Source organism: Ahaetulla prasina, chromosome 8, assembly GCF_028640845.1.
Source record: "Ahaetulla prasina isolate Xishuangbanna chromosome 8, ASM2864084v1, whole genome shotgun sequence".
NCBI lineage: Eukaryota > Metazoa > Chordata > Lepidosauria > Squamata > Colubridae > Ahaetulla > Ahaetulla prasina.
The window spans coordinates 51,301,843-51,328,840 of NC_080546.1; the positions used below are offsets into that span (position 1 = coordinate 51,301,843).

At 38.1% G+C, this 26,998-nt stretch overlaps 1 protein-coding gene across 1 annotated transcript in view; it reads left to right on the forward strand.

Moving 5' to 3' along the window:
* Positions 1 to 2,797: 2,797 nt before the first annotated feature.
* MTNR1A (melatonin receptor 1A) overlaps positions 2,798 to 26,998 on the forward strand; it is a 36,458-nt gene continuing 12,257 nt past the window's right edge. The window contains exon 1 of the mRNA XM_058193733.1: positions 2,798 to 3,596. Coding sequence (XP_058049716.1) covers positions 3,413 to 3,596 — 184 coding nt within the window. The 5' untranslated portion in view covers positions 2,798 to 3,412. The remainder of the gene's footprint in view (positions 3,597 to 26,998) is intronic.

Here is a 26,998-nt window from a genome sequence, read left to right on the forward strand (position 1 = left end):
ATAAGCTAAGGTTTACAAACTAGAAAGATGAAAAACTATAGAGTGAAAAGCATAAAGGAGGAAAAAAAGTTTAGTTGAAAAACATGAGGACAGGGCAGTGACTTCTGGGATCTGCAACTACTTGGGGCCATCTTGTTCAGAACTATCTTCTGGTTTTACCTCACTGAATGCCTTTCCACCACCACTCCATCCTTCAAAATTGAATCTACCTAAAATGGAGTAGCATTGTTCTAAACTTCCAGAATGATTTCTGGACTAAGAAGTTTTTACACTTCCTTAATTCTATATCAAATTCTTGACATTATTGAATGTTATTTACTTATTACATTACAATTAGAGCTGAATCAAGCGCCATGCTTGCCTGCATGAAACTGGTGACATCCCACTCTGTCAAGGATTTTTTTTTCTTCACTTATGAAGTGGAGGATAAAAAGAAGCTTTTTATCCTCTAGAGAAGGATAAATTTTGATAATGTCTAAGTGGGACTTCCTTCTCTTTTTTGTCCTCTGCTTAATTACACATTTCTGTATCACTTCCATCTAGTAATTCGTTCTTCCTTTCATTTCCCCTCCCTTTCCTTCCCTTTGATGTTATTCCCTTGCATCCTCTGTCTGTCTTTTTTTGTTTTCCTTTTTCTACTGCAGCAAGCAAGATAGTGTGCATGCATGTATCTGTGACTGATTTGTGTATTATATGCCAGCAGGAAATCTATTAACTTTATAAATAAGCTACTTTATGTTAAAGGTAATTTATTTTAAATTAGTAATTATTTCAATTAATATTTATTTGTCACCTTTATATAGTTGCTCATCTCATGATCGTGACTCTGGGCAATGTACAAATAAAAGCAATATAAATTTGGAAGGAAATAATTCTAGCCAAGCTGTCTTTTGATGTAGCTGTGGCAACTCAGCATACGCAAATACATAAACATATATGCAAATGTGTCACATGTGTATATTCATGACAGAGGAAATTTTCTCCCAAGTTTTCCAGGAATGGAGAAACCGTATTGAAACTAGGGCAGCTAAGATCAGAGTTGGAGAAGTTGGGTATTGCACAAAATTATGGTCCACATTTGAATGGTGGAGATTATTTTAAACAGAGCATCATCTTTCTTTCAGATAGAATAGCTGAACACCGGCTTGAATTAACATGACATTAAAAGAGATCCTGCATACTTTTTGTATTTTTGAAAGATTTTAACAAGTCTCTTTTCTCACAAGAATAGCTCGATTGACAAAAACTGGCTTAGTATAGCGATGCATCATCCTTTTTCCTCACTTTCTGATGCGCTGTTCCTCTGAATCTGTGATCAGTACAAATCAGAGAAATTTTCCTTGTAGCATAAGGCACGTGTAAGAGCACTGGATGCTATTTTTAGCACAGGTTTTTTTTCTCCCTCTTAGCAAATGGCATGCCACCATAGGAAACTGCTACGTCTTCTTAGAGGTTGGTTTTTTTTTTACATGTCTATCACTTCCTACTTTTTCATTTGTTTGTTATTCAGCTTGTTAAGCTTTGTGATTATGATTGCTTTTTCTCCCCTTTTTATAGCCCAGCGCAGCATCTTTCATTATTTGGTGTCAAGGACTTCAAAATGACATAATCACCAAATGGTTATGGATCGGTACATTGTACAAAAGTAAATTCTACTTTTTTTTTTCTTTGAAAGAAGAAAGGAGGTAGGTCTCCAAATGGCCAAATAATTATATATTGAGCTTTCATAAGAGCATATAAGACATTGCTCTTTCTTTTTCAGCTAGAAACCAAAATGAGAGGGGATTTAGCTCTATGGACTATTTGGTTAGCATTTTTTAAAGCTGTTTGAATAATGTAAACATGTTTTGCACACAAATTTCATTTAATGACACACACCTTTAAAAAATAAACACAATCGGCTTTCTCTCTGAGGGGAAAAAGAGTAATTCCCCTGCTATTTTTTTGCACAGATCAGACTGTTTACTTTACAGCAATGTTTGTCAACCTTTTGAACTTGAAGTCCAAACACCTTAAAGTTTCTAATGGTGAGAAATACTGGTTTATAACACTGTCCAATTCATAACCCCTATAAGCATATTATTATTCTGCTGGCAATATCTCCACTGAAAAATCAAGCAGGTCCCTGAGAGATGGGATGGAAAGGATCCCACTTTCAGATAGCCTGGTGTGTTCCGAGATCACATGAAAAATCTGCATTACATCTCACAGTCAGGAAAGGTAACCTGCATCTTTTAGGAGATCCATAAGCAGTATTGCAGAAACATTACAGGATCTGATTTTTACTTATTTTTACAAAGGTAAAGAATAAAAATAAGACATTTGGACTCTTCTTTGCTGTTTTCTTTTCCTCCCCTGAAGCAGGGGTCTAAGTTGCCTTCTCTGCTCATTCCTCATGCAAAGCAAATACTGTACTCAAAGGAAATTTGTGTAGCAGTCTATTCGGAATCAGTATTTTTTTTCCCCCTCCATTCCCAACCACTCCTCCCCTTCCTTACCTATTTGACTAAAAATCGATTTAGAAAGCGTACATAAAATTCACATTTATTATAAATAAATAACTCCTCCTCATCGTCTTCCTCTTGCTCTTCCGTTCTTCTGTTCTCCCAAAAAAGCCAGCCAGCCGCTACTTCAAGTGCAAAAGATAGAAACAATTGCTGGGTGGTGCCTCTCCAGGACCTACCGACGGCCAATCTCATGAATGAACCCCGGTAGACTCATGAATGAGCGAGCGAAGAAATGAATGGAGGGAAAACCTGGGAGGGGGGGGAGAGAAATGAATGGGACCTTGCGCGCTCGCGCCCGCGCCTGCACAGACCCTCTCCGCTTACAATTTCCCCGTGAATGGAAACTCTTATTCCCGCGCAGGCCGCAGGAGGGCACTGTGCCCGCGCTGCCCACTCGGACGGCAGCTGGAATCCCCTCGCGCCGCACGTGTCTCGGGAAGGGGGAGGCCAGACGCCAACGCGGAATGTCACCTGGAGACAACGGTGGCGGCTGTTGGGGCGTTTGTGTGTGTTTGGGGGGAGAGGCGCTGAGGTGTGGATGCCGGACGCAAGTGCAGCAGCCGAAGCGTCGGGGCGATGAAGGCGGAACGAGGGGAAGGAGGGGGGGGGTGGAAATGCTATAAAAATAACTCAACGAGGCACATGCACACTTCGGCGAAACGTCCCAGTCTGAGTAAGGGGCGAACGAGGATGGGAGGCGTCCGGCGCTAGGGGCAGCAACGGCTCGGCTCTTTTGCAAAGGGACGGGGGGGGGGGAGACGGAGTAAAATGCCGTTATCCTTCCACCCCACCCCGCCTGGTCCACTTCTAGCATCTCCCCTAAAGAAGGGCAGAGGAAAGGGACGAAGTTCTGCTGCCCAACTTTGCATCGCTGGCCTGGACGTCCGGCGAGCGTGACTCTCAGCATGTCTGTCAATGGGAGCGGGCCATTGAATGGCTCAGGGCCGCAGGACCAGCTCACCTTGGACAGGCCCCCTTGGGTGGCTTCCACCTTGGCCGTGATCCTTATCTTCACCATCGTGGTGGACCTGCTGGGCAACCTGCTGGTGATCCTGTCCGTGTATAGGAACAAGAAGCTGAGGAACGCTGGTGAGAAACGGGAAGCCGAAGGAGGGTGGCAAGAAAGTTGCAAACCAACCCAGCCGCGCTCCGGACGGCACTCCGGGGAGAGGAGGAAAGATGGGGGGTGTTGAGGGGGCGGAGAGTCGCTCGGTCCCGGGACAATATTCCCCTGCAAATCATAAAGGCGTTCCTTCTGGCTATGAGGCGCCCAATTAATTTTATCTCCCTCCGCCAGAAAGCGATGGTTTGCCTCCCCTAGTGCCCTCCCTCTTTAATCTGGCAGGCACAGCTAAAATCGCATAGCTGGGATCCATCCAGCCGCCCGTTTTTTATTCTCCGGACTCTGCCGGGTGGCTGCAAGGCAACTTCTGTAGTTCAGGCTAGCCTTCCCCGGAAGTTTGGGGTGGCACCCTTTCTAGGACCTGCCCATAGGATGAACCCATCTCATGTATCCACTCTTTCCTTCTTAAGTACAGAATTCAATAGTTTTTCAAGGTTTGCAGGTTGACCTCGCTGAGTCCTGTACTATGCAGAACACCAGCTTCAAAGTAGGTGACAAAAACAAAAAACAAGGGCCTGAAATGTATTTTTCCCCACTTCAGATAGGAGGGTAAACAAGGAGATTTTTTTAGCAGGAGCAGGTTTAGGTTGTTTATATAAAACTCCATGCTCAGGGACATTGGTAAGATCTAGTCCCGGTTGGAGTCACACATTCCAGAAAGAAAGAGGGGAGCAATACAGTTCTCTCTTAGATGAATAAATGGAAAGAGATGGTCAACTAAACCATACTCCAGGTTATTAATCCAGGGTAAGAAATAATGGCACAAAGTGAATATGTTGCTACCATCCCTATTTGGGGTGCAGCTAGTTCAATGCTAACTAATTCTTTGGCCTTTCTCCTGTCTATTTAATTCATTGGAAAACTCTCAGGCAGTTAAACAGAGTTTTAATTCTTCCTGTCTGCATGTATTTAAAGAAGAGAATCTCTTGAGCAAATCTGCCTTCTTTGATGTTTGTTCTAATAGAGGATGGTCCTCTCCTTATTCGCTATATCAAGTTGGCTCAATTGGGGCACACGTATTCTAAATCTAGTCATTCATACCTCTCTGGCCCTTTTAAACTTTCATTAAGAAAAAAAATCTTGCTTGCTGAAGGAACAGAAAACATGTGCAGGGAGCAGAAAACACGTGCAGGGAATTGCGTCAGCAAAGCAGACAAATGTGTTTCCACACCCCCTTCTAGAATTCCAATCTTTAGTTGATGCTCTGAATGAAATGTCTTGCTGGCTTTTGAAGGGTGTCACATGGAATGTTAGTTATTCTTACACGGTGTTTTGACAATCTGGGCAGATGAAATCCGACGGATGACTCTGGGGAAGCACATCTTTTTCCTGTGGTGTCCACAAGAGCACCTAACATACTACAGTGTTTTCCAGAATTTGTGGGGAGTTTAGAATAAATCACCTCCTTACTGCTGCAAAGTAATTATTATATAACCAGCATACAATCAAAGGATATAGTCTTCCTTTGAAGTATTTGCTGCTGGTGTTCATTTCATCAGTCTGGGGAGTTCCGAAAACAAGATTATGTATGTTACGTATGGAAGGCTATATCACTTACTTTAAATTTTGGAACTCTACATTAAATAGGCTAAATAAATTTAGGTTACAAAGTGAACTTCCACTTGCACTATAGAATTTTTGTCTTTCTCTTGCAGCCCTTTCTGCATGCCCCTACACACATACACACACACACACACACACACATACACACACACACACACACACATACACACACACACCCGCATGGGCTGGAGATATATATTCTACAGTACTGACAGAGGGACAGACCAAGTGGAAACAAAGTTTTACTTTGATATTGAAAATAGAAACCAATTCTCCCAGGGCAAATGAATACAAATGCATACACTATATTCAAACAAGCAAATTAGTTTTTTCAGGGCAGATAGCCCTCAATTAACATTAGTATGGTTCCATCTAGGACTTGCAACTTCTTCCTCCTCTATTGATTTCGCTTCTTGGAAACTGACAGGGAGTCACAAGGAGGTGGTGACTTAATGATCCACACATTTCATTTAACAATGGCAACAGGGACTGCCAGGATTGGCATCATTAAGGTATGCAGTCATGTGACACTGTGCTTTAAGACTATATTGTTTAGTAGCCAAACTTCCAGTCCCATTTACCATTGTTAAGCAAGGACTCAATGTATAACCATAATAACTTGGAGTGGTAGAATCATACTGTACAATTGCTTGAATTATAGCTGTGTATTGTTTCCTATGTGAAAATGTTTCCTACCTAAGGCAAGTTTATTTTATTTATTAAGTTTATAATATGACATTCCTTCAGGAGTTCAAGGTAGTATCTGTTATACTCCAAAAATTTTCCCACAAAATATTATTTCCTGAGCATAAGATTGGAATAGTATATTAAATGTAGTTTAATAAATAGCATTGTGTAGAGAATTCATGAATAATTTAGTTTCTCTATTTACCTGCATTGCTGATCTCAAAAATAAATTATGAGCCTCTTTAAGTGCATCAATTGAGAAGCATTCTGAATCCATTAAATCCATCTTTTTCCACGTCAAGTATAAAAAATTTTGTTTTACAGGAATATTATAGTTCCATGCTCGGTATTTTAAACTTGAAGAGGAGTGGAGAGTTGGACTATTTATAGTCAAAATCACACTAAATATTTTTGGACTGTGCGAATGTTGTAATGACATGATGTTCCAAAGTGTGTAGGACTAGACATCGCATAAGGATTCCACGTTTTTATAGGTTTTGTTCATGGATAGGGGTGATATATTTCATTTTTTATGATAATACTCTATTAGTGTAGCACACCCAATCATTTTCTTGTATTTTCTATTTAGAAATGGCATAAATTGCACCATGGATTTTTATCAAACACACTACTGAAATTTGACAGCATGGTCCAAGATAGCTGCAGAGCTTGGGGCAATAGAGCAATGAATTAAACTATTCAAGATAACATAGTTGGGAAAAACTAGTGCTTATAAGAGAAATATACACCAGTATCTTTCACCAGTTGAATGCAGAATTCCAGAGAATAGCTAGAAGAGATAACAATATTCTTAAATGAACAGTGCAAAGAAATAGAAGAAAACAATAGAATAGGGAGGACCAGAGATCTCTTCAAGAAAATTGGAGATATGAAGGGAACGTTTCATGCAAAGATGGGCATGATAAAGGACCAAAGTGGCAGGGACCTAACAGAGGCAGAAGAGATTAGGAAGAGGTGGCAAAATTACACAGAAGAACTATACAAGAACGAGCTTAACATCCCTGATAACCACGATGGGGTGGTCACTGACCTTGAGCCAGACATCTGATGTGACCCAGGCCCAAGTAGGTGGTAATAAACTTAGTCCATGAAAAACAAACTTTATTCGAACAGCTGGGAATTACTTCATTCCCAGCGTCGTTCAACTCAAAGTAAAACAAGTACCTCCCAACACAAATTCCTCAGTTTTCTTACAAACCTTAGTCCAGCTAGGCAAACTGCGAGAAGCCACAAAAACAAAGTCGTATACAAAGCAAAAGACGAAGCAGAAGACGCAGCTACAATGTTGTTTTCCGGCAAAGCTGAAACACCAGTGTTTTAGGCCTTAAGGGAGGGGCCAACCATCTCTTGGCCCTACTCCCTAGTTGTCCTCTCTGCTTGAGCTGCTCTTGCCTTCTGGCAGCTCTTCTCATGCGTGCATTAGGAACAGGCTCCTCCTGTTCCTCTGTCTCACTATTATCAGTCTCTGGAGGCTCTGGAGTCCGCACCTCACTTCCTGATGGCCCTGGCTTCACCTCAGCCTCATTGCTGTCCGAGTCCGTTGCCAGCTCCGTAGGCTGCTGACGGACCACAACAACATCCTAGAATGTGAAGTCAAAGGGGCCTTAGGAAATCTGAGCAACAACAAAGCTAGTGGAAAAGACAGTGTTCCAGCTGAGCTATTCAAAATCTTAAAAGACGATGCAGTAAAAGTGCTACACGCAATTTGCCAGCAAATTTGGAAAACTCAGCAGTGGCCCCAGGACTGGAAAAGGTCAGTTTACATTCCAATTCCAAAGAAAGGCAATGCCAAAGAATCTTCAAACTATCTCACCATTGCACTCATTTCACATGATAGTAAGGTTATGCTTAAAATCCTACAAGCTAGGCTCCAGCAGTATGTGGATTGAGAACTACCAGAAGTACAGGCAAGATTTCGAAGAGGCAGAGGAACTAGAGATCAAATTCCCAACATACACTGGATCATGGAGAAAGCTAGGGAGTTCCAGAAAAACATCTACTTCTGCTTCGTTGACTATGCTAAAGCCTTTGATTGTGTGGATCACAACAAATTGTGGCAAGTTCTTAAAGAAATAGGAGTACCAGACCATCTTATTTGTCTCTTGAGAAACCTGCATGTGGGTCAAGAAGCAACAATGAGAATTGGACACGGAACCACTGATTGGTTCAAAATTGGGAAAGGAGTCCGGCAAGGCTGTATATGCAGAGCACATCATGAGAAAGGCGGGGCTAGATGAATCAAAAGTTGGAATTAAAATTGCAGGGAGAAATATCAACAACCTCAGATATGCAGATGATACCACTCTAATGGCAGAAAGAGAAGAGGAACTAAAAAGCCTCTTGATGCAGATGAAGGAGGAGAGTGCAAAAATTGGCTTGAAACTCAACATTAAGAAAACTAAGATCATGGCATCCGGCCCTCTCAATCCCTGGCAGATAGATGGGGAAGTAATGGACGTAATGACAGATTTTATTTTCCTGGGCTCCAAAATCACCGCAGATGGGAGGAAAGCTATGGCAAATCTAGACAGCGTACTAAAAAGCAGAGACATCACCCTGCCAACAAAAGTGCATATAGTCAAGGCTATGGTTTTCCTAGTTGCAATGTATGGCTGTGAAGGTTGGACCATAAGAAAGGCTGAGCGCCAAAGAATCGAGGCCTTTGTACTCTGGTGCTGGAGAATACTCCTGCGAGTCCCTTGGAATGCAAGGCGAACAAACAAGTCAGTCCTAGAAAGATCAACCCTGGCTGCTCTTTAGAAGGCCAGATCCTGAAGATGAAACTGAAATACTTTGGCCACCTAATGAGAAGGAAGGACTCACTGGAGAAGAGCCTAATGCTGGGAAAGATTGAGGGCAAAAGAAGAACGGGACGACAGAGAACGAGGTGGCTGGATGGAGTCACTGAAGCAGTAGGTGTGAGCTTAAATGGACTCCAGAGGATGGCAGAGGACAGGAAGTCCTGGAGGAATGTTGTCCATAGAATCGTGATGGGTCGGACACGACTTCGCAACTAACAACAACAAAGTGCTTATAATCTTAGAAAGTGACTCTCAGTTGGAATAGGTAGACTAGATCAAGCAAATTCTAGTCAACCAAAGAGTAACTTCTTTGAAATAGAAGAGGCTATTTTCTATACTCTTCCGTAATAAGACTCCAAAAACATAACGACTATCCTGTGCATTCTGGTTTTGCCACAACGATTTTCAGAGTCATATGCCAAGGGTAGGTCTCAGTAATTCAGGATATCACTATTGTGAGCTTGTTTATAGAAAGTCACAATGTGTGACTATAGTATGGAGAAAATAATAGAAAATGCTTTAGAGCAGTGGTTTTCAACTTGTGATATGTGGACCCTTGGGGGGGCCACAATGTCATCCTGGGGAGTGCGGGAATATAAAGGTTTGAAGAAATGTTATGATTTAAATCTTGAATTAAGTTTTGGTGGTCTGAGGCCATGGTCAGTGGCTACAAAGGGTATTTAAAGGGGGTCTGTGGTGAAGAAAAGGTTGAGAACCACTGTTTTAAAATATCATGAATGAAACCAGCTGAGATCTATAGAACATGAGGAAAATTGTGGCTAGGGGAGAGATTGCTGGGCTACAACTGGTATTTTGCTAGAAACAAGTTTGGTTCTACTTCTTTAGTTTTCTATGCTTCTGACCATGTTCCATAAGCACTGTCACGCATATCTGCTTATTTGTCTTCATCCCAAGTATTGCTTTTCTAATTATCTTTTCATTATTGTGGTCAAGGGTGTGCTAACAGAATAATTGTATTCAATGTAAAATGTAAAAGTTTTGGGTTTATAAAGAAATTATCATTGTAATGAGCAGCACAATTCTATGTCAATATGGTAAAAAAATCCATTCTTTGCAACTTTTTTTAATATTCCTAAAATATTTAGGTTGAAGATTTTCCACTTAAATTGCAGTTTAAATTTTCCATTACCCTTTTTGGCAAAACAATGCCAAACTCTTTTATTAAAGCATTTGCAGCTGATGAACTGTTGAGAGAAGAGTTTTAAAATGCAGGCTTGATTCATTTTAAATAATTGTTATTAATTAAACTGTAACATTTAGCTATAACTGTTACAAACTCTGAATGCAGGAGTATTTACATGGTCATTTACATATCTCGTGTAACTTTAAAGTTGTGGGAAGACTGTTAAATGAGGCACATCAAAACAACATGAATTCTCTGTTCTATTGATACGGTATAAATGCAAAGGATACAGGATGGTATATATCAAGCATAGCATTATTTGTGCTATGTGTTTTGTGAAAAAGGATTTTCTTTTAAGTTTCTGATTGCTATTTAAATCATTTAAGACAATAAATACAAATAGTACATCTCCTTATATATGTGTGTGTGTGTGTGCGCGCGCCTGTGCACGTGCACACATACACACACACTTTTTATTTGTAATGTATTACTTATGAAGAAGCTACAACAATGCAGAATAAGAACATGGAACCTGGGTAGTTATCACAGTTATTTGCTGACATTTTCACTATGAAAAACCTCACCACATGATGGAAATCTGACATAGATCAGAAGGTGAATGAAGATGGAAGGAAGGAAGGAAGAAAATGTAAATCAGTGAAGATCACCCTTGTTTCTCTGCAAGGAAACCAAACTGATTAAGGCCGGTTTAAAGTGATAGCTTGGGGAAATCAATCCATATTTCTTCATTCTTGCCACCATGTTACCAAATGGCTGGAAAAAAAAACAATTTGGAAATCTGGATTTCTTTTATTGACTTTTGGGGAAGAAAGAGGGAGGAGAGACAGAAATGGCTATGCACTATGTAGAGAAGGACACAATTCAGTTTCTCTTCACAGCAGTCATAACATTTGCAACTAGAGTTGCAGAACTCAAATCAAAAGACTCAGATGTCTCTCAAAGGTCTCCCAAGAATGTTTGTCAAGAAGATAATACGTTGCAGATATCTTCATCATAGCATAAACTTGGATTCAGAAGATGCTCCGTTAGAGTAAGAAGGTGATATGACTGGTAGGACTCTTGTTTTATTGAATATACAGGTAGTATTTGACTTACAACCACAATTGAGTCCAAAATGTCTTTTGTTAAGGGCAACAAAATTGGACACAGTTGAACAACAAAAAAAAGTATCATTATAAAACAATATCTTTTTTTGTTGTTGTTGTTAGAATGGTCTCTCTTTCGCTGTCACCAAAAATTACAACTACATTATGATCTTTGGAAGTATTCCTTATATTCTTTCTTACAATAGTTAATTCTGACTTTACCATAAAGAACAACTTATGGTTGACATTGCAATAAGCCAAAGATGGCCAAGGAATGCAAGCTGAGACAGCAATTTCATGAAGCATTTTGATTCTCCAGCAAATTATAGTCACTTTTTTTTTAAAAAAATCAACTTATTTGATAGATTTCACAATTTGTTGCTGTGTCCCTGTTAGATTTTCATATATCTAAGGACATGATTTGAGATTTGAGTGGCACGGCTACCTATGATATGACAAAGTTAAGGTAAATATGGATTTCCAAAATCATTTCATAATGAAGGCTTGGAACAAATATAAAACAAGATTGATTCCCAAATTTCTTCATGATTGTCACCCCAATAAGCTTTTTTTTAGAAGTACTTACAAAATTGGTTGACCTACTCAGACCTAAAGGTAAAAGGTTCCCCTGCAATGCGAGCTAGTTGTTTTCTGGCTCTAGGGGCGGTGCTCATCTCCGTTTATAAGCCAAAGAGCTAGCGCTGTCTGAAGACGACTCTGGTCATGTGGCCGGTATGACTAAACGCCAAAGGCACATGGAGCACTGTTACCTTCCCATCAAAGTGGTCCCTATTTTTCTACTTGCACTTTTTACATACTTTCAAATAGATAGGTTGGCAGAAGCTGGGACAAGTAACAGGAGCTCACTCCATTATGCGGCGCTAGGGATTCAAACCACTGAACTGCCGACCTTCTGATCGACAAGCTCAGCATCTTAGCCACTGAACCACCATGTGCCTTTTAGAAGTCACCCAGATCTACTGACTTCTAAAAGGGAATCTAAACTGAAAATGGAAAAATAATTTGAAATGGAGGGTCATACTTGTCCGTAGTATGCTTTTGAACATAATGCTTATGTTTGGTTAACAGAAAGACTGAAACTGGACAAGAAGTATTTTGGTTTTACAAATGAGAAAACTTACTTTAAATTAGATTTATGTACTAATGACGAGCATGTTATAGCTAAGGTATACAAACTATTATTAAAAATGAACATGGAAGATTAATATGACAAAGATTTATCAAGATTAAATGGGCAAAAAAATATGGTATTTTGGTATATTGTATAATGCTTGATCAATGGAAAAATATGTAGACTAAAGGATTGAAATTTACATTAAATTATAGCTTGATAATTTGACTTATAAATTATAGATTGTAAGAATTTTTATATGTGTGTTTTTGGAACTTAACAGCTAAAAAATTGTCAAAAATGTATAAGAATGTGTCAAATATATGTTGGAAATGTAATCAATCTGAAGAAAAATAGGGGATTATATATGATAATAGCAGCAAGACTTCTGTAAGCACAGAGATGGAAGAAATCTTCCCACCATGGAAGAATGGATGATGAAATTAACAGGTAGAAATAGCAAAATTGACTCTTTTGATTAAAGAAAAGACTAGCTTTGTTTCTATTTGGAAACCACATCTGAATAGTTTGCTTAAAACTGAAAGAAATAAAATTTTAATTTTGGAATTTACTATTAGAAATGTTTATGGTTATAGAAATACTGTATATTGTTGTTAATCTTAAAATAAAATTACAGTACTCTATACTACTCCTGTTTTATTTTTTTTCCTTTTTTTCTTTTGTGCTAATCTTGTTTCTGTATGACTTTCTTTTTCCTATTCTCTTTTAATTTTTCTGTTTTCCTGAATTTGAGTCTTAATGAAATTTAATACAGTAGAACTTCTGGTCACAACCACTTCTGACCACAACCATATTGTTTTCCAACCAAAAAAGTGTCCAAAAATATTTTTTTCACGTCCGATTTTCCCTTTTGTGCCATTTTTTTTATAAGTGCCAAATTTCCAAAATTAGGTTTGGGTCACTACCAAATCAGGTTGCAACCAAAGTTATGGAACAAAATATGGTTGTGACCAGAGGTTCTACTGTAAAGTTTTTTTGGTTTTTTTTAAAAAGGACTGGACATTTACTAACATATTTATGCCATAATTTTGAAGTTACAAAATGATGTCAACTTTTATTACACAGCTTTTCTCTTGATGAAAGGGTTTGGTTAATCAGCCAAATATTTGGTTACAGACTATTACCCTGAGATCAGACTCAAACTGATTGAAACTGACCTTTCCTGGATAGCCAATCTTCATTTCTGCAATGACATGGACTTCCTTTCTCCTCCTTTACTTGCAAAGCAGACGCAACACCTTTTGTAAGCAAGAAAATTACAGGCACTTCACTTCACTGCAAGACAACTTATGCCAAAAGCTACTATTGTGTACACATTATTTCTGCACATGACATATTATATGGTAATGTCTGGCAAATGTACTTATTTTTCTGAACAGGAAATTGTTGCCTATATAGGGAAATAGACACTTGTATATTTATCAAAAGTCATGATGATAATGATGGGCTAATGCTGCATATAATGTGATCCACATGTGTTTGAGTACTGTTTATGATACAGGATGCTGTACAATAAAGCTGTGAGCTGGTTGTCTGAGGAGGCAAAGAAGTAACTAACAATAATAGGGTATTATATGGCTACCTGTGGTTTCTTCTATATTAGGGGATTCAGATGTGGTTATTTCAATTATTTTGCCATTCAGGAATGCCATTCAGGATTCCACATGTGCTAATTATGTCTTCGCTGCACTTTATTTGGTATTTTCTAATTTATAGTCAGAGATAAAGCTAAGAGTTTGATAATTATGAAGATTTTGTTAGTTTCACAAAAATTAAATAGTAATTAGTCTATACTTATAGTGATTCAAGCTGAACAGTCTAGTAGTATGTTGTGACTGATTTAGGATTTTATAGATTTCCTTCCAGCACTGACCTCCTGGATTTGCAGAAATAAAAGTGGGATGAGGCCTGTGCTTGGCATGATGCATTAGCCTTGTTGGATAACAAAGATGGTTTTGCATGTGTTAGCAGCATATCACAGCTATTTTTTGAAATTAAAGCTTGCTGTCTACATATGGAAAACAATTAGCATTTGAATATGCATATTCTCTTTCCAAAGCATTTAGGACAGCCCTAAGTTCCAGCTTTTCAGTTCAAATTCAATTTCCATAATTTTCAATTGATCTAGCTAATAAAGAACTATAAGAGTTGAACCACAACCAATCTGGAATATAGCATATTTAGTTACTTCTACAATTAGTAACATTCTTATGTCTTCTTTGTTATTTCTGAAAAGAAATTTGTGCATAAAGCAATCCCATTTTATTTTTTTAGCAAATTAGTCATAGGTATATACAAAATCAATGACTTTGATGAAACAGAATATATTTAATGGTATTTGATGAGGTGAATGCTATTGCTGCTTTTCATTGCAATATCCATTCTTCTATTGTCACTTCTTGTGACATAGATTGACAGCTATCTGATTGCTTGATTCAACTGCCACAACATATTAAGACAAACATTATCATCTTCAATTGATGCAAGTTTGTAAACTGGTGTTTTTTTCTATCCAGATTTTTCTCCAATTATTATGCAACTTTTGATCTCTTTTTGTTTTTTAACAAATAAACTGATATTCAGGAAAATAATAATAATTAGTTCATAACCCAACTATAGAAACAGGGTAAAAAATTAAAAATCTTAAATATGGAAGTGTGATTAAATTATTATTCAGAGCAGTTTGTTCCACTCGTTCTACAAATATTTGCTATAAATATAAAACAGCATTAATCCCTTCTCCATATCTCAATTTTTAACTTTTATGGCACAATTCATCATTGAAATATAAATATTCACTCACCAATTATTGCTTGTTTCAATTTATTTTTTTATTGTAAGGACAATGTGGATAAGGCAGAATTCAAAGTTAGGAACTGGTGTTCCTAGGACATCTGTTCTATATGGGAAATATTTCCAAAGTATTACAAAACCCAAACTGCTCTTAGCCAAACAAGAAGAGATTGTTAATCAAATTCAATAATATTGAAAATGAATGAGTGATGTACTGGTGTATATATCTTTCTGATATATATATAATATCATTGTTATGCAAATTTACTGAAGTAAATATAAACAACACCATGTGTTGTTTCATAATTTTCTTTCATCATCATATTTCATAATCAGAAAGTAGCCTGGGAAATATTCACTTCTGAACGTTTCTCTGTTTCCAAATTTTCTCTTCTCACAGATACTCTTAGGGCATAGTTTAGTACTAGATTTGGATCCACCTAAATCCTGATTAACTTTAATGAGGACTGTATTTTTATTAGTTTCCAAAACTACTCCCAACTTCATTTGAAAGTTTATATCAGATATGATTTAACCATTGTTAAAGTTGAGGAGAAAGAGGAGGAGGAGAATAGCCAGTCCTTAGTTTGTGAATGATAACTGTCAAAGAATAGACATAATATCTGTACCAAGGCTTCATAAATAATACAAATGGGAACATGAGTCAAAATATAGAGGATTCCTGCACAAAGGATTCAAAGGAGGTCCCTCATGATACATGGGAGCATAACAAAGTGTTGCTCTTTGAATCATTAAAGCAGCCACATTTTTTTCCATTTTTTCAGGTGGATACCCTGAAAGCTATTCCCAGTTGTCTCTGGATGTCTTGTGAAGTTTACTTTTTAACTGTTTTATACAGCCCTCAAGTGAATCCTACAATTAGCAGGATAAACAGTCATCGATGGATGCCATTTTAGATTTTCAGTGTGATGTCTCCTTTCATATACTTTCATATCTGTATGCTTCAAACATCACTACAACCATCTCTAGTGTAAATATGAGCTGCAACATATGATTCTGTTGATTGCAGCGCTTGGCTTTAAGTTAATTCTAATCAGTCATTTAAAGACCTAGTAAGGAAATTGAAGTCTATATTTGGAATTACAGGCAGTTCCTGCTGACTGGCATTTGCAGACCTGATTTTTTTTTTCTGAAGCAAATATGAAATTTTGAACAGCAGTTTAATTAATTAATGAAGGACTCTTTTTTACAGAAATATTTGTTGAAAAACAAAAGGCCAGATGCTAGATTTTAATCTACTTCAGAAAATCAAATTGTCATTTTTACCTTCATTGTTTTCAGTGCCCTATTTTTGAACTGAAGTAGATTTTTAATTTTTTATTGCTTCCATGTCATAAAAAATACATTGATTGCTGCCTTGAATTTTGAAGTAAAAAAGTCCTTGTCATTATTGCAGATGTCTTTTGGAGCAAAAATGGAGGAGACATCTGAACCATCAGAAGGACATTTTCACTTTTAGAAGACCTGCTACTTATATGCAAACTCAGGATGTCATGAGAAGAGAGTGAACATTTGTATTTCAGAATTGCCTTACATCAGGTAGCGTGAAGGGTAAGCAAATTGCATATGTGGAGGGGGTGGGAGTTAGCCACCTTAGACTGCAATTCTTACATCTGTTTACAAGGAAGTAAGTCTCCTTGTACTTAGGTGGGGCTCACTTTTCTGTAGATGTCTATAGAATTACATCTTAAATTTTTCTGCAGGCGGAGAATAAAACACTTTCAAAAATGTTTTTGCTGTTCTTTGTGAAAGTTATATCATGTTCATTTATTTGATTTACTAATCAAATTTATATGGCTGACCATCTCATGACTCTGGGAGGTACAACAATTACAAAACCTACTAATACTATTTCCTGACATTTATATGAAAATAGGTTATGTTTTCTTATTTTTATCAAACCTTTTCAAACCTACATGGCTTCTGTATTTTTTGAGACGTTCATTTCCGGTGTTCCTGTTCACGTTGCCCTGATGACTGGGAATTTTGAAAGTGGTAGAGCTGCCATGCCTGAAAACTATTCAGTTAGAAAAAAGGTTTTCCATTGATTTCTGAATTTGAGATCTGAGAGCTGGATGAAATAGGATATTTATTTCTATTATTGAGCCCTTTCTTTCCAGCTCTTTTCTCCAGTCACCCACAAATAGTAATGCAAGAATCTAAGAATCATCACAATTATTGAGTTAAATAATAATTGGGAAAAAAAATAATCATGAATTACGTATTTTTGAAATAACCTGCCAAACTAATACTTTAAATGCCTGTATATTTCTCTTAAAAGTTTCTTAAGCCATTTCAACTTCAGAAAAAAGCAAATACTGATGCACGTGTATTTTGGTTTGAAATACATATGTCTTCACTATTAAAACGTTTTTCATGCTACTTAGGCACTTTTTGTGAAGGAAAAGTTTTGCAAAATTACAGTGGTGCTATAAATTGCTTTTTCAGAACTTTTTTTGTAAGCAGAAGAATTTTATGTAATCAATTTTTAGCAAATTTTCTCATAAATAATTTTAAGCAAAACACTAAATGAATCTGTTTCCTCTGTCTTCCACTGTTGGTGGAAGAATAAAGTTTGCCTAAAGTTTGACATTTTTATTATTATTTTGCTTATTTAATAACTAGGAAATTTATATCCCAAAGAATGAGTCTTCATTTAATGTTTAGTCCACATTTTCTCTTTTTTTATTCGAGAGGAATTTTTTGTTCTGTGGCTATAGTGTTTTGTAATGAGCTGCTGATATTTATTACTACATATACAGAAACTGGTGGTTCAGTTCCTTCTTTATCACAAACTTCCAGCTAACTCAATCCCAGTATCCTATCTGTAAAATTTATGATTCCACACTACGTCAATTAATGCACTGCAATCTCTATTTTTTTCTCCTAATAAATCAGGAGAATAAATGGAATTTACTAAAAATGTACATGTGCTTGGGATGATATTCTTACATTTATTATTTATTTATTTATTTATTTATTTATTTATTTATTTATTTATTTATTTATTTATTTATTGCATTTGTATACCGCCCTTCTCCCGAAGGACTCAGGGCGGTTAACAGCCAGTTTAAAAGATACAATAAATACACATTAAAAACAGACTAAAATTTATATAAATAATGGCCAAAATATTTAAAAAACTAACTAATACAAAAAACTAAAACCCCATTTAAAATTACTTAATCAGGCTAGCACAGCTCAATGGAATAAAAGAGTCTTCAACTCATGGCGGAAGGTCCGAAGGTCAGGGAGTTGGCGAAGCCCCAGAGGCAGCTTGTTCCAGAGGGCAGGAGCTCCCACAGAGAAGGCCCTACCCCTGGGGGTCACCAGTCGACATTGTTTCACCGACGGCACCCCAAGGAGGCCCACCCTGTGGGCGCGCACAGGTCGATGGGCTGTTTGTGGCAGTAGGCAGTCCCATAAAAAGCTGCCGAGAGATCTAATAGGACTAAGACAGAGGAACAACCCCTGTCCCAAGCCCTCCAGAGATCATCAACCAACGCGACCAAGGCCGTCTCTGTTCTGTAACCAGGCTGGAAGCCAGATTGGAACAGGTCTAGATAGACAGTTTCATCCAGGTACTGAGGGAACTGTCCTGCGACCACACTCTCAACAACCTTCGCCGTGAAGCAAAGGTTGGAGACAGGACGATAATTAGATAAAATGGCTGGATCCAGGGAAGGCTTCTTGAGGAGGGGCCTCACCACCGCCTCTTTCAAGGCAGAAGAGAAAACACCCTCCATCAAAGAAGCATTAACAATCCCCTGAAGCCAGCCACGTGTAACCTCCCGGGTGACCAGAACCAACTAGGAGGGACATGGGTCCAATAAACATGTGGTCGCATTCAGCCCCCCCAGTATCCTGTCCATGTCCTCAGGAGTCACAGAATCGAACTCATCCCAAATGGAAACATCAAGACCGGCCTCCGCCATCTCACCCGGTCCTACCCAATCTGCGTCCAACCCTTCCCGAATCTGAGCGATTTTATCTTGCAGATACTGTACAAACTCCTCAGCTCGCCCCTGCAGGGGATCTTCCAACGCTTCCTGATGGATAAGGGAGCGTGTCACCCGAAATAGGGCGGCTGGGCGGTTATCTGCAGATGCAATGAGGGTGGAAAAATACTCCTGTTTTGCCACCTTCATTGCCACCAGATAGGTCTGAATTTGAGACCGCACTAGTGTCCGGTCAGATTCGGAGCAGGTGGACCTCCAATTACTCTCTAGGCGTCTTTTCCGGCGCTTCATCTCTCACAGCTCCTCGGAATACCAAGGAGCTAATCGAGAACGGTGCCGAGTTAGAGGCCGCAAAGGCACGATCCAATCCAGAGCCCCCGCCGCCACCCCTTCCCAGGCAGCAATAAGGTTCCCAGTCGAGCCGCGGGCCAAGTCCTCAGGTAGCGGCCCAAGCTCCATCTGGAACCTCTCCAGATCCACCCAGGTGCCTGGGACGGAACCAGCAAACCGGTCCCGTTTCCCTGCGGTGGGGATCGGCGGTTCGAAAGTCAAGTTTAAGGAAAGAATGATGCGACCATGACAAGGGTTCAATAACTATATCCCCTAGTTCCAGATCATTCAACCACTGTCCGGAGACAAAAACCAAGTCCAGAGTGTTTCCCCTGATGTGAGTGGGACCCGTCACTAACTAGGTCAGGTCCAGGGCTGTCATGGAAGCCATGAACTCCTGAGCTGCCATGGACTCCTCGCCCACCGATGGCAGGTTAAAATCCCCTATGACCATAAGTCTGGGGGTCTCAACCGCCATCCCGGTGATTACATCCAGCAGCTCGGGCAGGGCTGCTGTCACATAGCAAGGAGCCAGGTATGTGATCAGCAAGCCCACCTGCCTCCCCCAGCCCCACTTCACAAAGAGGGATTCACAGCCGGCTATATGTGGTACAGTGGTCTCCCTTGGCTCTAGACTCTCGTTGATAACAACCGCCACCCCCCCCCCCACCCCTGCCCTGGGCCCTCGGCTGATGAAATGCACAGAAACCTGGTGGGCACATTTCAACCAGGGGAACTCCCCCTTCCGTGCCCAACCAGGTCTCCGTAATGCCCATCAGGTCCGCACCCCCCTCTTGCATAAGATCACAAACGAGGGGGGCTTTATTTACCACAGACCTGGCATTGCACAACATCAACCGAAGGCCCAGACTCTGAGGACTTAGACCACTCGGGGAACGGGAGGAGTCAGGGGGACCAGAGCGCACGATCGCTCACAAACAGCGATCGCACACACCCCGAACATGATATGGGCCCCCACTCCCGCCATATCTGCCCCTCCCAGTTACTGTGCCAATAATACCGCCCTCATGGCATAGAGCTCCTGCCTCTTCTTCCACCTCCTGATCGCAAAAGTCCCTGTCGTGAGTCTTCCTAGGGTCTAGCCTTGGATCTGATGGAATTTCCCCCAAATCCCTCTCAGCCCTCCCACCCCCTAAAAACCCCTTATTTAAATTATTTAAAAATTTATCTAAAAAACCCTTTAAAAAACCCCTTAACCCCCTCTTAGCCACATGCCACTTCTCGGGATTCCAAAATCTATCATCAAGGTAGGCCCTCGATAGAGAGGGGGGCCATATCCATGAGAGGGGGCATCTCGTAGACCAAGAAGTTTCATATATAGATATATATATAGATATATATAGATATATATGAAATCAAATATATATATTTGATTTCATATATATATGAATATATATATATATGAAATCAAAAACGTATTCCTAGTTAACTTCATAAATGCATAAAATGTGTAAGAATATAATATACAAAGAAATAAAGCATGAGCAGTAATATACAGTAATCAGCCAATAATAACCATAGCTGACCTCAAGCTGCAGCATTCTCCAAAGTTTTCATGAGGAATTCAACTTTAATTAATTTTTGGAAAGCCATAGGAGGGTGTCTAAAACTGGAAGAAGACTATTCCATAAAACATAAGAACATTACAGAAAAGCACTGTTCCAACTCCTTCATTTCCCCCCAAATGGCAAACCATTAATAACTTTTCACAGAAAGAAATCTCTTGGAAGCTATTGCATATCCTCTAATACAAGTCTTATGTGAGTATAGTGATTATTACCAACCAATAAATGGGTTGATATCTTAGCACTGCCTGCAGTTTCGAAGTAATCTTCAAAAGCAGCCCATGCTCAGCACTTCACAGTCACGTTGTAAGCTTTGGCTACATCTAGCACACCAGTCAAGCTGTACAAAAACCTTTACGCATGGCCCCCATTTGCTTATTTGGAAGTATCAAGAATCCGAATCATGAATCTTTTCCTTCAGGGGAAATGCCATTCCTTCCAGAAATGAAAGTGGAACTAATAGGACTGTTTCTGACATTTCACTAAAGTTTAAGCTCAGCTTGCTTTGTCACATCTGCAACTCAAATCAAAATTTCCACATTGTCCATGGCTAGCTCAAAGATGGCTGTCAAATATGATATGTGAGGATCAACTGCTAGCTGGTAACTGACAGTGCAATTGAAACTCTGCCTTGTTTATGTCCCTATGACACAGATAAAAACAGGCAGAACTTTCATTGCCTAATCATAAATGCCAGCTAGACTGTTTTTTTAACTATACGCTGTGGACACATTTCCCCTGAAGGAAAATATTCATGATGGAAGTCCAATCCCAAATAAAACTTGAAAGTGTGGCCTTCAGATAAAAAAAAGATTACCTGCCTTTATTTATCTGCCACACCTGAAACAGAGGCGAGGCCGAGCTTTATTGAAAGAGTATGTTTCTATAGTACACATTTTTGGTCATTTGGATGTCCGCCCCTTAAATTTTATTTTCATTCTGTCATGCCTTCACCTTAAAATTAAATGAATCAAAAGATAAAATTCTACTTTAATTTTGAATTGAATTATAGTACTTTTACAATAATTACTTTTACTTTTACTGTGATTAGTTGACAGTAAGTCAAATCGCAACACTCATTTCCATTTCTGCCCTCATAAGGCAATTACTTTTCAGTGTAAAGCAGCGTGCTTCATATACAAATATTGTAACGTGTGAGTAGAAAGAAAGAACAAAACTTACAGAATTACTGCTTTAAGTTACTTAGATAATTTCCTCAATTTTTTTCTCCATCAGGTGGCTTCAAAGTATGAGTCTTTATGAAATGTCAGTGGATTATTAGTTGTATGCCTCAGGCCTTTCCTTTTTAATAAGAATTATATTTAAAATTTAAGAGACGAGTAGTAAAGGAGTTAGAAAAGGTAGCATTTTTCTTATAAATTTGGGTTTTTTTTTGTTTTTTGATATGTTGGAGATTCTTAAAGGGATTTAATAAAGAATGTTATATACTGCTTGGGCCTCATTCAGGTTACAGATTTTTGAAGATTATAGATTGTTCTGGCAGGGGAAAGTATTCTTCAAAGCTTCATTGTTTGGATATCTAAAGGACTACACTGCTAATATTCTTTAAACATTCCATTGGCCTTGGAAATGGTGAATCAATTAATCAAATGAACATTTATTAGCCTATTTTCTGAATTACGTCAGTAAAAAATAGTAATGTGTGGAATTGTGATGAAGCAATTAAATATTGGTATTAAATGACTGGTTATGAAAAATTCTCTTAGTATATAGAAAACCAAAATTAAAGCATATCAATTGCATGCCTTTTACTGTGCATTTTTATCATTATTTATATTACTTATAAACTGGCTTGAGTAGCTTTCTTCCTTCCTGGAATGTAGCATATTAATATCTTTAATAATTGCATCTTCATTTGTAAAAGGAGAAATGAAGACAAGAAAAACATCATGGGATCATCGTTCAATGACATCTAATTGTAGACACAACAGAAAAATACTAGTTCCTATGAAGTTGTTTTGCATTTAAAGCATGGAATCTCAAAACAGATGAAATACTGATGGTTATACTGCAGACTACATTTTAACAGTGTAATTCTTTTAATATTGTACGGTTGATATCTGTGGACACAATCAAACTGCAAATGATGAGAGGCATTTAAAATCAGATTTAATTGCTTCTTTATCAATTTCTATTACATTTAGTGCATATGCCTCTCTGAAGATGGTTTACAGTGTTTACAGTTAATATGTTTCAAATATTTTATCTGCCTTTGCTTTACAAAAGACTAACAGGGTTGAAACTACAGGAAATTCCTGGAGGATAATGTTCCACAGGACAGATGATGCCAATGACAGTCAGGGCACAAAAGGGCCATTGCTGGGCCCAGTCCTGAGCATCTATTCTTTCTATGCACACATGGGTCAGACAGTTTCTGTTTGGAAGAGTCAAATTATATAAGATTTTGTTGGTCAAAGTTATGTCATACATTTGTTCTGCAAACCTATTGATAATTAATGAAAGGGAATGAACACTGGTGTTCCATTCACATCCTGTCTCCACATCTTATTCAACTGCAATTTCCAAGGTATTTTGACGTGCAGACCAACATATAGCATGTCACAGTAGCAAACCACTCACAACTTCATTGCTTTCCTGGCATTTGTTGATCCAAAAGTTGGATCAAGTTGCAAAGCTGCTCAGCTGAATGGGGATGAAGGAGAACTCCTTCCATATCTAACACAAGAACTATGTCTAAATCAAATAACATTTACCTGGGACTTCCTCATTAATATCCATCCATCCAGGAGTAAAATGCTCTCGGTCCAGAACGGATCGGCCAATCCAGTAGTGATGGTAGCTGGTGGTTCAGAGAACCCAATAGCAAAAATACCTGGTCCCCACACCCATGCCCACCCAATCGCCCAGTCACCCGTTTGCCCGCTTGCCGCTTCTTTCTGTCTCACTTGCTTTTCCCGCTCGAATGGTAGGAATAGGTTGTAAAAAATGCTTTTAAAAGATTTTTAAAAAGGCTCTGATGATAACTGCTGAGCCACACAATCATCAGAGCCTTTTTTTTTACTTTTAAAAGCATTTTTTACAATCTATTCGACCAAATAGGTTGTAAAAGAATGCCTTTAAAAGTAAAAAAAAGATTGCGTGCCACAGCTGGTCATACCCTTCCGCACGCTATTCTACTTACCCCATGCCTCCTTTTGGCACGCACTGCATGTGCACCTTGCATTTGGTGTGTGGTGTGCACTGCACATGCAAACACGCCCCTTGCATTTGGCATGCATTGTGCATGTGCAGCCAGGGAACCATTAGTAAACTGGTTCAGATTTCACCACTGCAGCCATCTATCCATTATTGCCTCCAGAACAGAATAAGGATTGTTTCTTTGACTTGGCAATATACAATTGAGCATCACTGGTTTTCACTGATTATGAATAAGGAATAACATTCCCCAGCGGCCTCACATATGTTAAAAACTTCATATTTGATAAAATAGGTTTAAACTGTCTGATTCATTCCTACCATATTGTATTTAAAGTATACCAAGTTTCCTTTGGGTTCTGAGTAATTGAAATTAAATTGGAAATTCTTTGTTCTGTTTGCTTAATTAAGAAATTGTAGAAAACCTAAAAAAATATACATTTATACAATATATACTTGATTTAAGAATTAGTAATAGAAACAGGATTTCTTTGTGACTTTTCTGTAGCTTAGCTAAAATGTTGTTAGTATTATTGACTTCAATGAGTATGTAATTTTTTTCCCTGCTGTCTCAGAAAATGATGAGTAAATGAGTAATTTTCAGTATTCAGCATATAGCCAGAAATTTTCAAGTAGGTTTTCAAGGTTGTGGCAAATGCATACTGGATTCAATGGACTTTTAAATATGTGTAACTGGCCAGTTAATAATCAATAGAAGTTAAGAAGGATGTTAATCAGTGAAAGTTAAAAATAAATAATGTTGAACATCATCATGTCCAGATTTATTTTCTTCCTTTTTAGGCTGAAGCTAGGTATAGATTGTTTCATTTATTTCATATTTATCAGATAATAAAATCATTATTTATGTATTAAAATAAATAAAAATGTTAATATTGGAAAACTTTCCTTTTTTGTTTGAATGCCAAAGAATTATAAGGGTCTCTGGTGGCTCAACAGACTAAGTAAGTCTGTTATTAACACAGCTGCTTGCAATTACTGCAAGTTCAAGTCCCACCAAGCCCAAGGTTGACTCAGCCTTCCATCCTTTATAAGGTAGGTAAAATGAGGACCCAGATTGTTGGGGGCAATAAAAGTTGACTTTGTATATAATATACAAATGGATGAAGACTATTGCTTAACATAGTGTAAGCCGCCCTGAGTCTTTGGAGAAGAGCGGAATATAAATTCAAATTTAAAAAAAAAAATTAACTTCTCTCTAGATATTTTCTGCTAAATTTTTGCATCCAAATCACTACATGCACAATTAATGTGCACCTGGAAGTTTAAAGACGGAAAAAGATAGGTCAGCTCACATTAACGCTGGTGGAAAGACATGACTGAATCAGCATTTGTGTCATCGATTCCATGTCCATTCTTTCAGTAAAAAACAAGAATTCTCAGACTACAGTAAAAAAAGAAAGTTCAGGGATCTCTTTTTTGTCACTTTTTCTTCCTGATTAACTCTAAATGGAATAAAAGTTCTGCAGTTCAAGATGAAGCTACCTTGACAACATCATGTATTTAGTATCTTACTCAGATTTCTACACCTTCTTTCTAGTAAGACCGTTTTTAAAGTTCTTCATATATCTTTCTTGTAAATATTTTTTGCTTATTCATTGTTATCAGGAGCAATAGACAATAATCCTTCTTTATTTTGTAGAACAGTGAATTATTTGTAAGTCCTTTAGCAAAATACCAAGATGTTAACAGAGTAACTTTAAATGCCAGGAGCAAAATCTGTGACCAAGGAGACTGGAAGCATGATATAATGTTTATTATTTTAATTTTTTGTTTCAATCCGAAAGTGTCTCATTCAAATTGGTTAATACATATTCTCATAATAGTTTGTTATATTCTTCAGTTAGATGGTTCTTTTACATGGCCAATGTTTTCTGCTGTAGAAATACTGTAATTAATTCATCAAAGTTACTTTTGTTAAAAAAAAATTAAACTTTTACATTTGGATATTTTTTTCATAGTATTTTATTTATATTGATTGCTCAGAGCCTGAATGTCTAAATCTGTAACTTTTAGCTAGGAAGCGGTATAATTATATGACTATATGATAGAAGGAAATATATTGGATACTAACACATGCCAAATGTTCTAGATATCACAACATTGTTATGAAATTCAATCTTAATCATTGGCATAATCATAGAGTCAAGTCAAGTATTATTTCTATTCTATGTTCTATTATATACCTAATATTTGTATCCACTTTTGGACATTTTAGAAAAGACCTTGACCACCTGGAGCATTTTCAAAAGACAATATAAGTTGCTTGTGACTTATATCATTGATTTTAAAATAACCAAATGATTTTCTCAAATAACAGCGCCTTCATATGACAAGGATTCTATGCTTCCATACCTGACAATCTTTATAGTGATTTTAATAAAATTGAAGGCTGTAAGATGGAACAATGAAAACAAAAGGTTATATAAGTTATGATTTTAGGTAATCATTCACCACCCAGCTGAATTACCTCAAATATTAAATCTGAACTTCTTTCATAGGATTTTGATTTTATAACAGTGTTCTATTTTATGTGTTCAGAAATATAAAATGTGTACAAATAAATGGTCCTTGGTATTCTCTGAGCTTGGCTGTTTTCTTGCAGATGTTTCATTACCCAATGCTATTAAAGTGTGGAGTTACTCTCAGTTTATATTCTAATGGATGGGTGTCAAACTCGCCATGTCACGTTACCATCACGTGACATATCACGATATTTTTTCCTTTCCTGTGGTGGGGGTGGCCTGTGCATGACACATCCGGCCTGTGGGCCACCAGTTTGACACCCCTGTTCTAGTGGCTTTCCCTGTCAGTGTTGGTGGGAATTATGTTAATCTTGGAATTAATCTATGCTCATCTGGGTGTTGATTACTGATGAGTTGTTATGGTCTTTTTGTTCCCTTGTTCATTGTCTCTTTTGCACAGTATGTAGATATTATTTATGTCTATGTATCTACTGAGGAAATAGATCAGAGGTCAGAGGATGAGGAGGACATTAGTCGCCTCAAA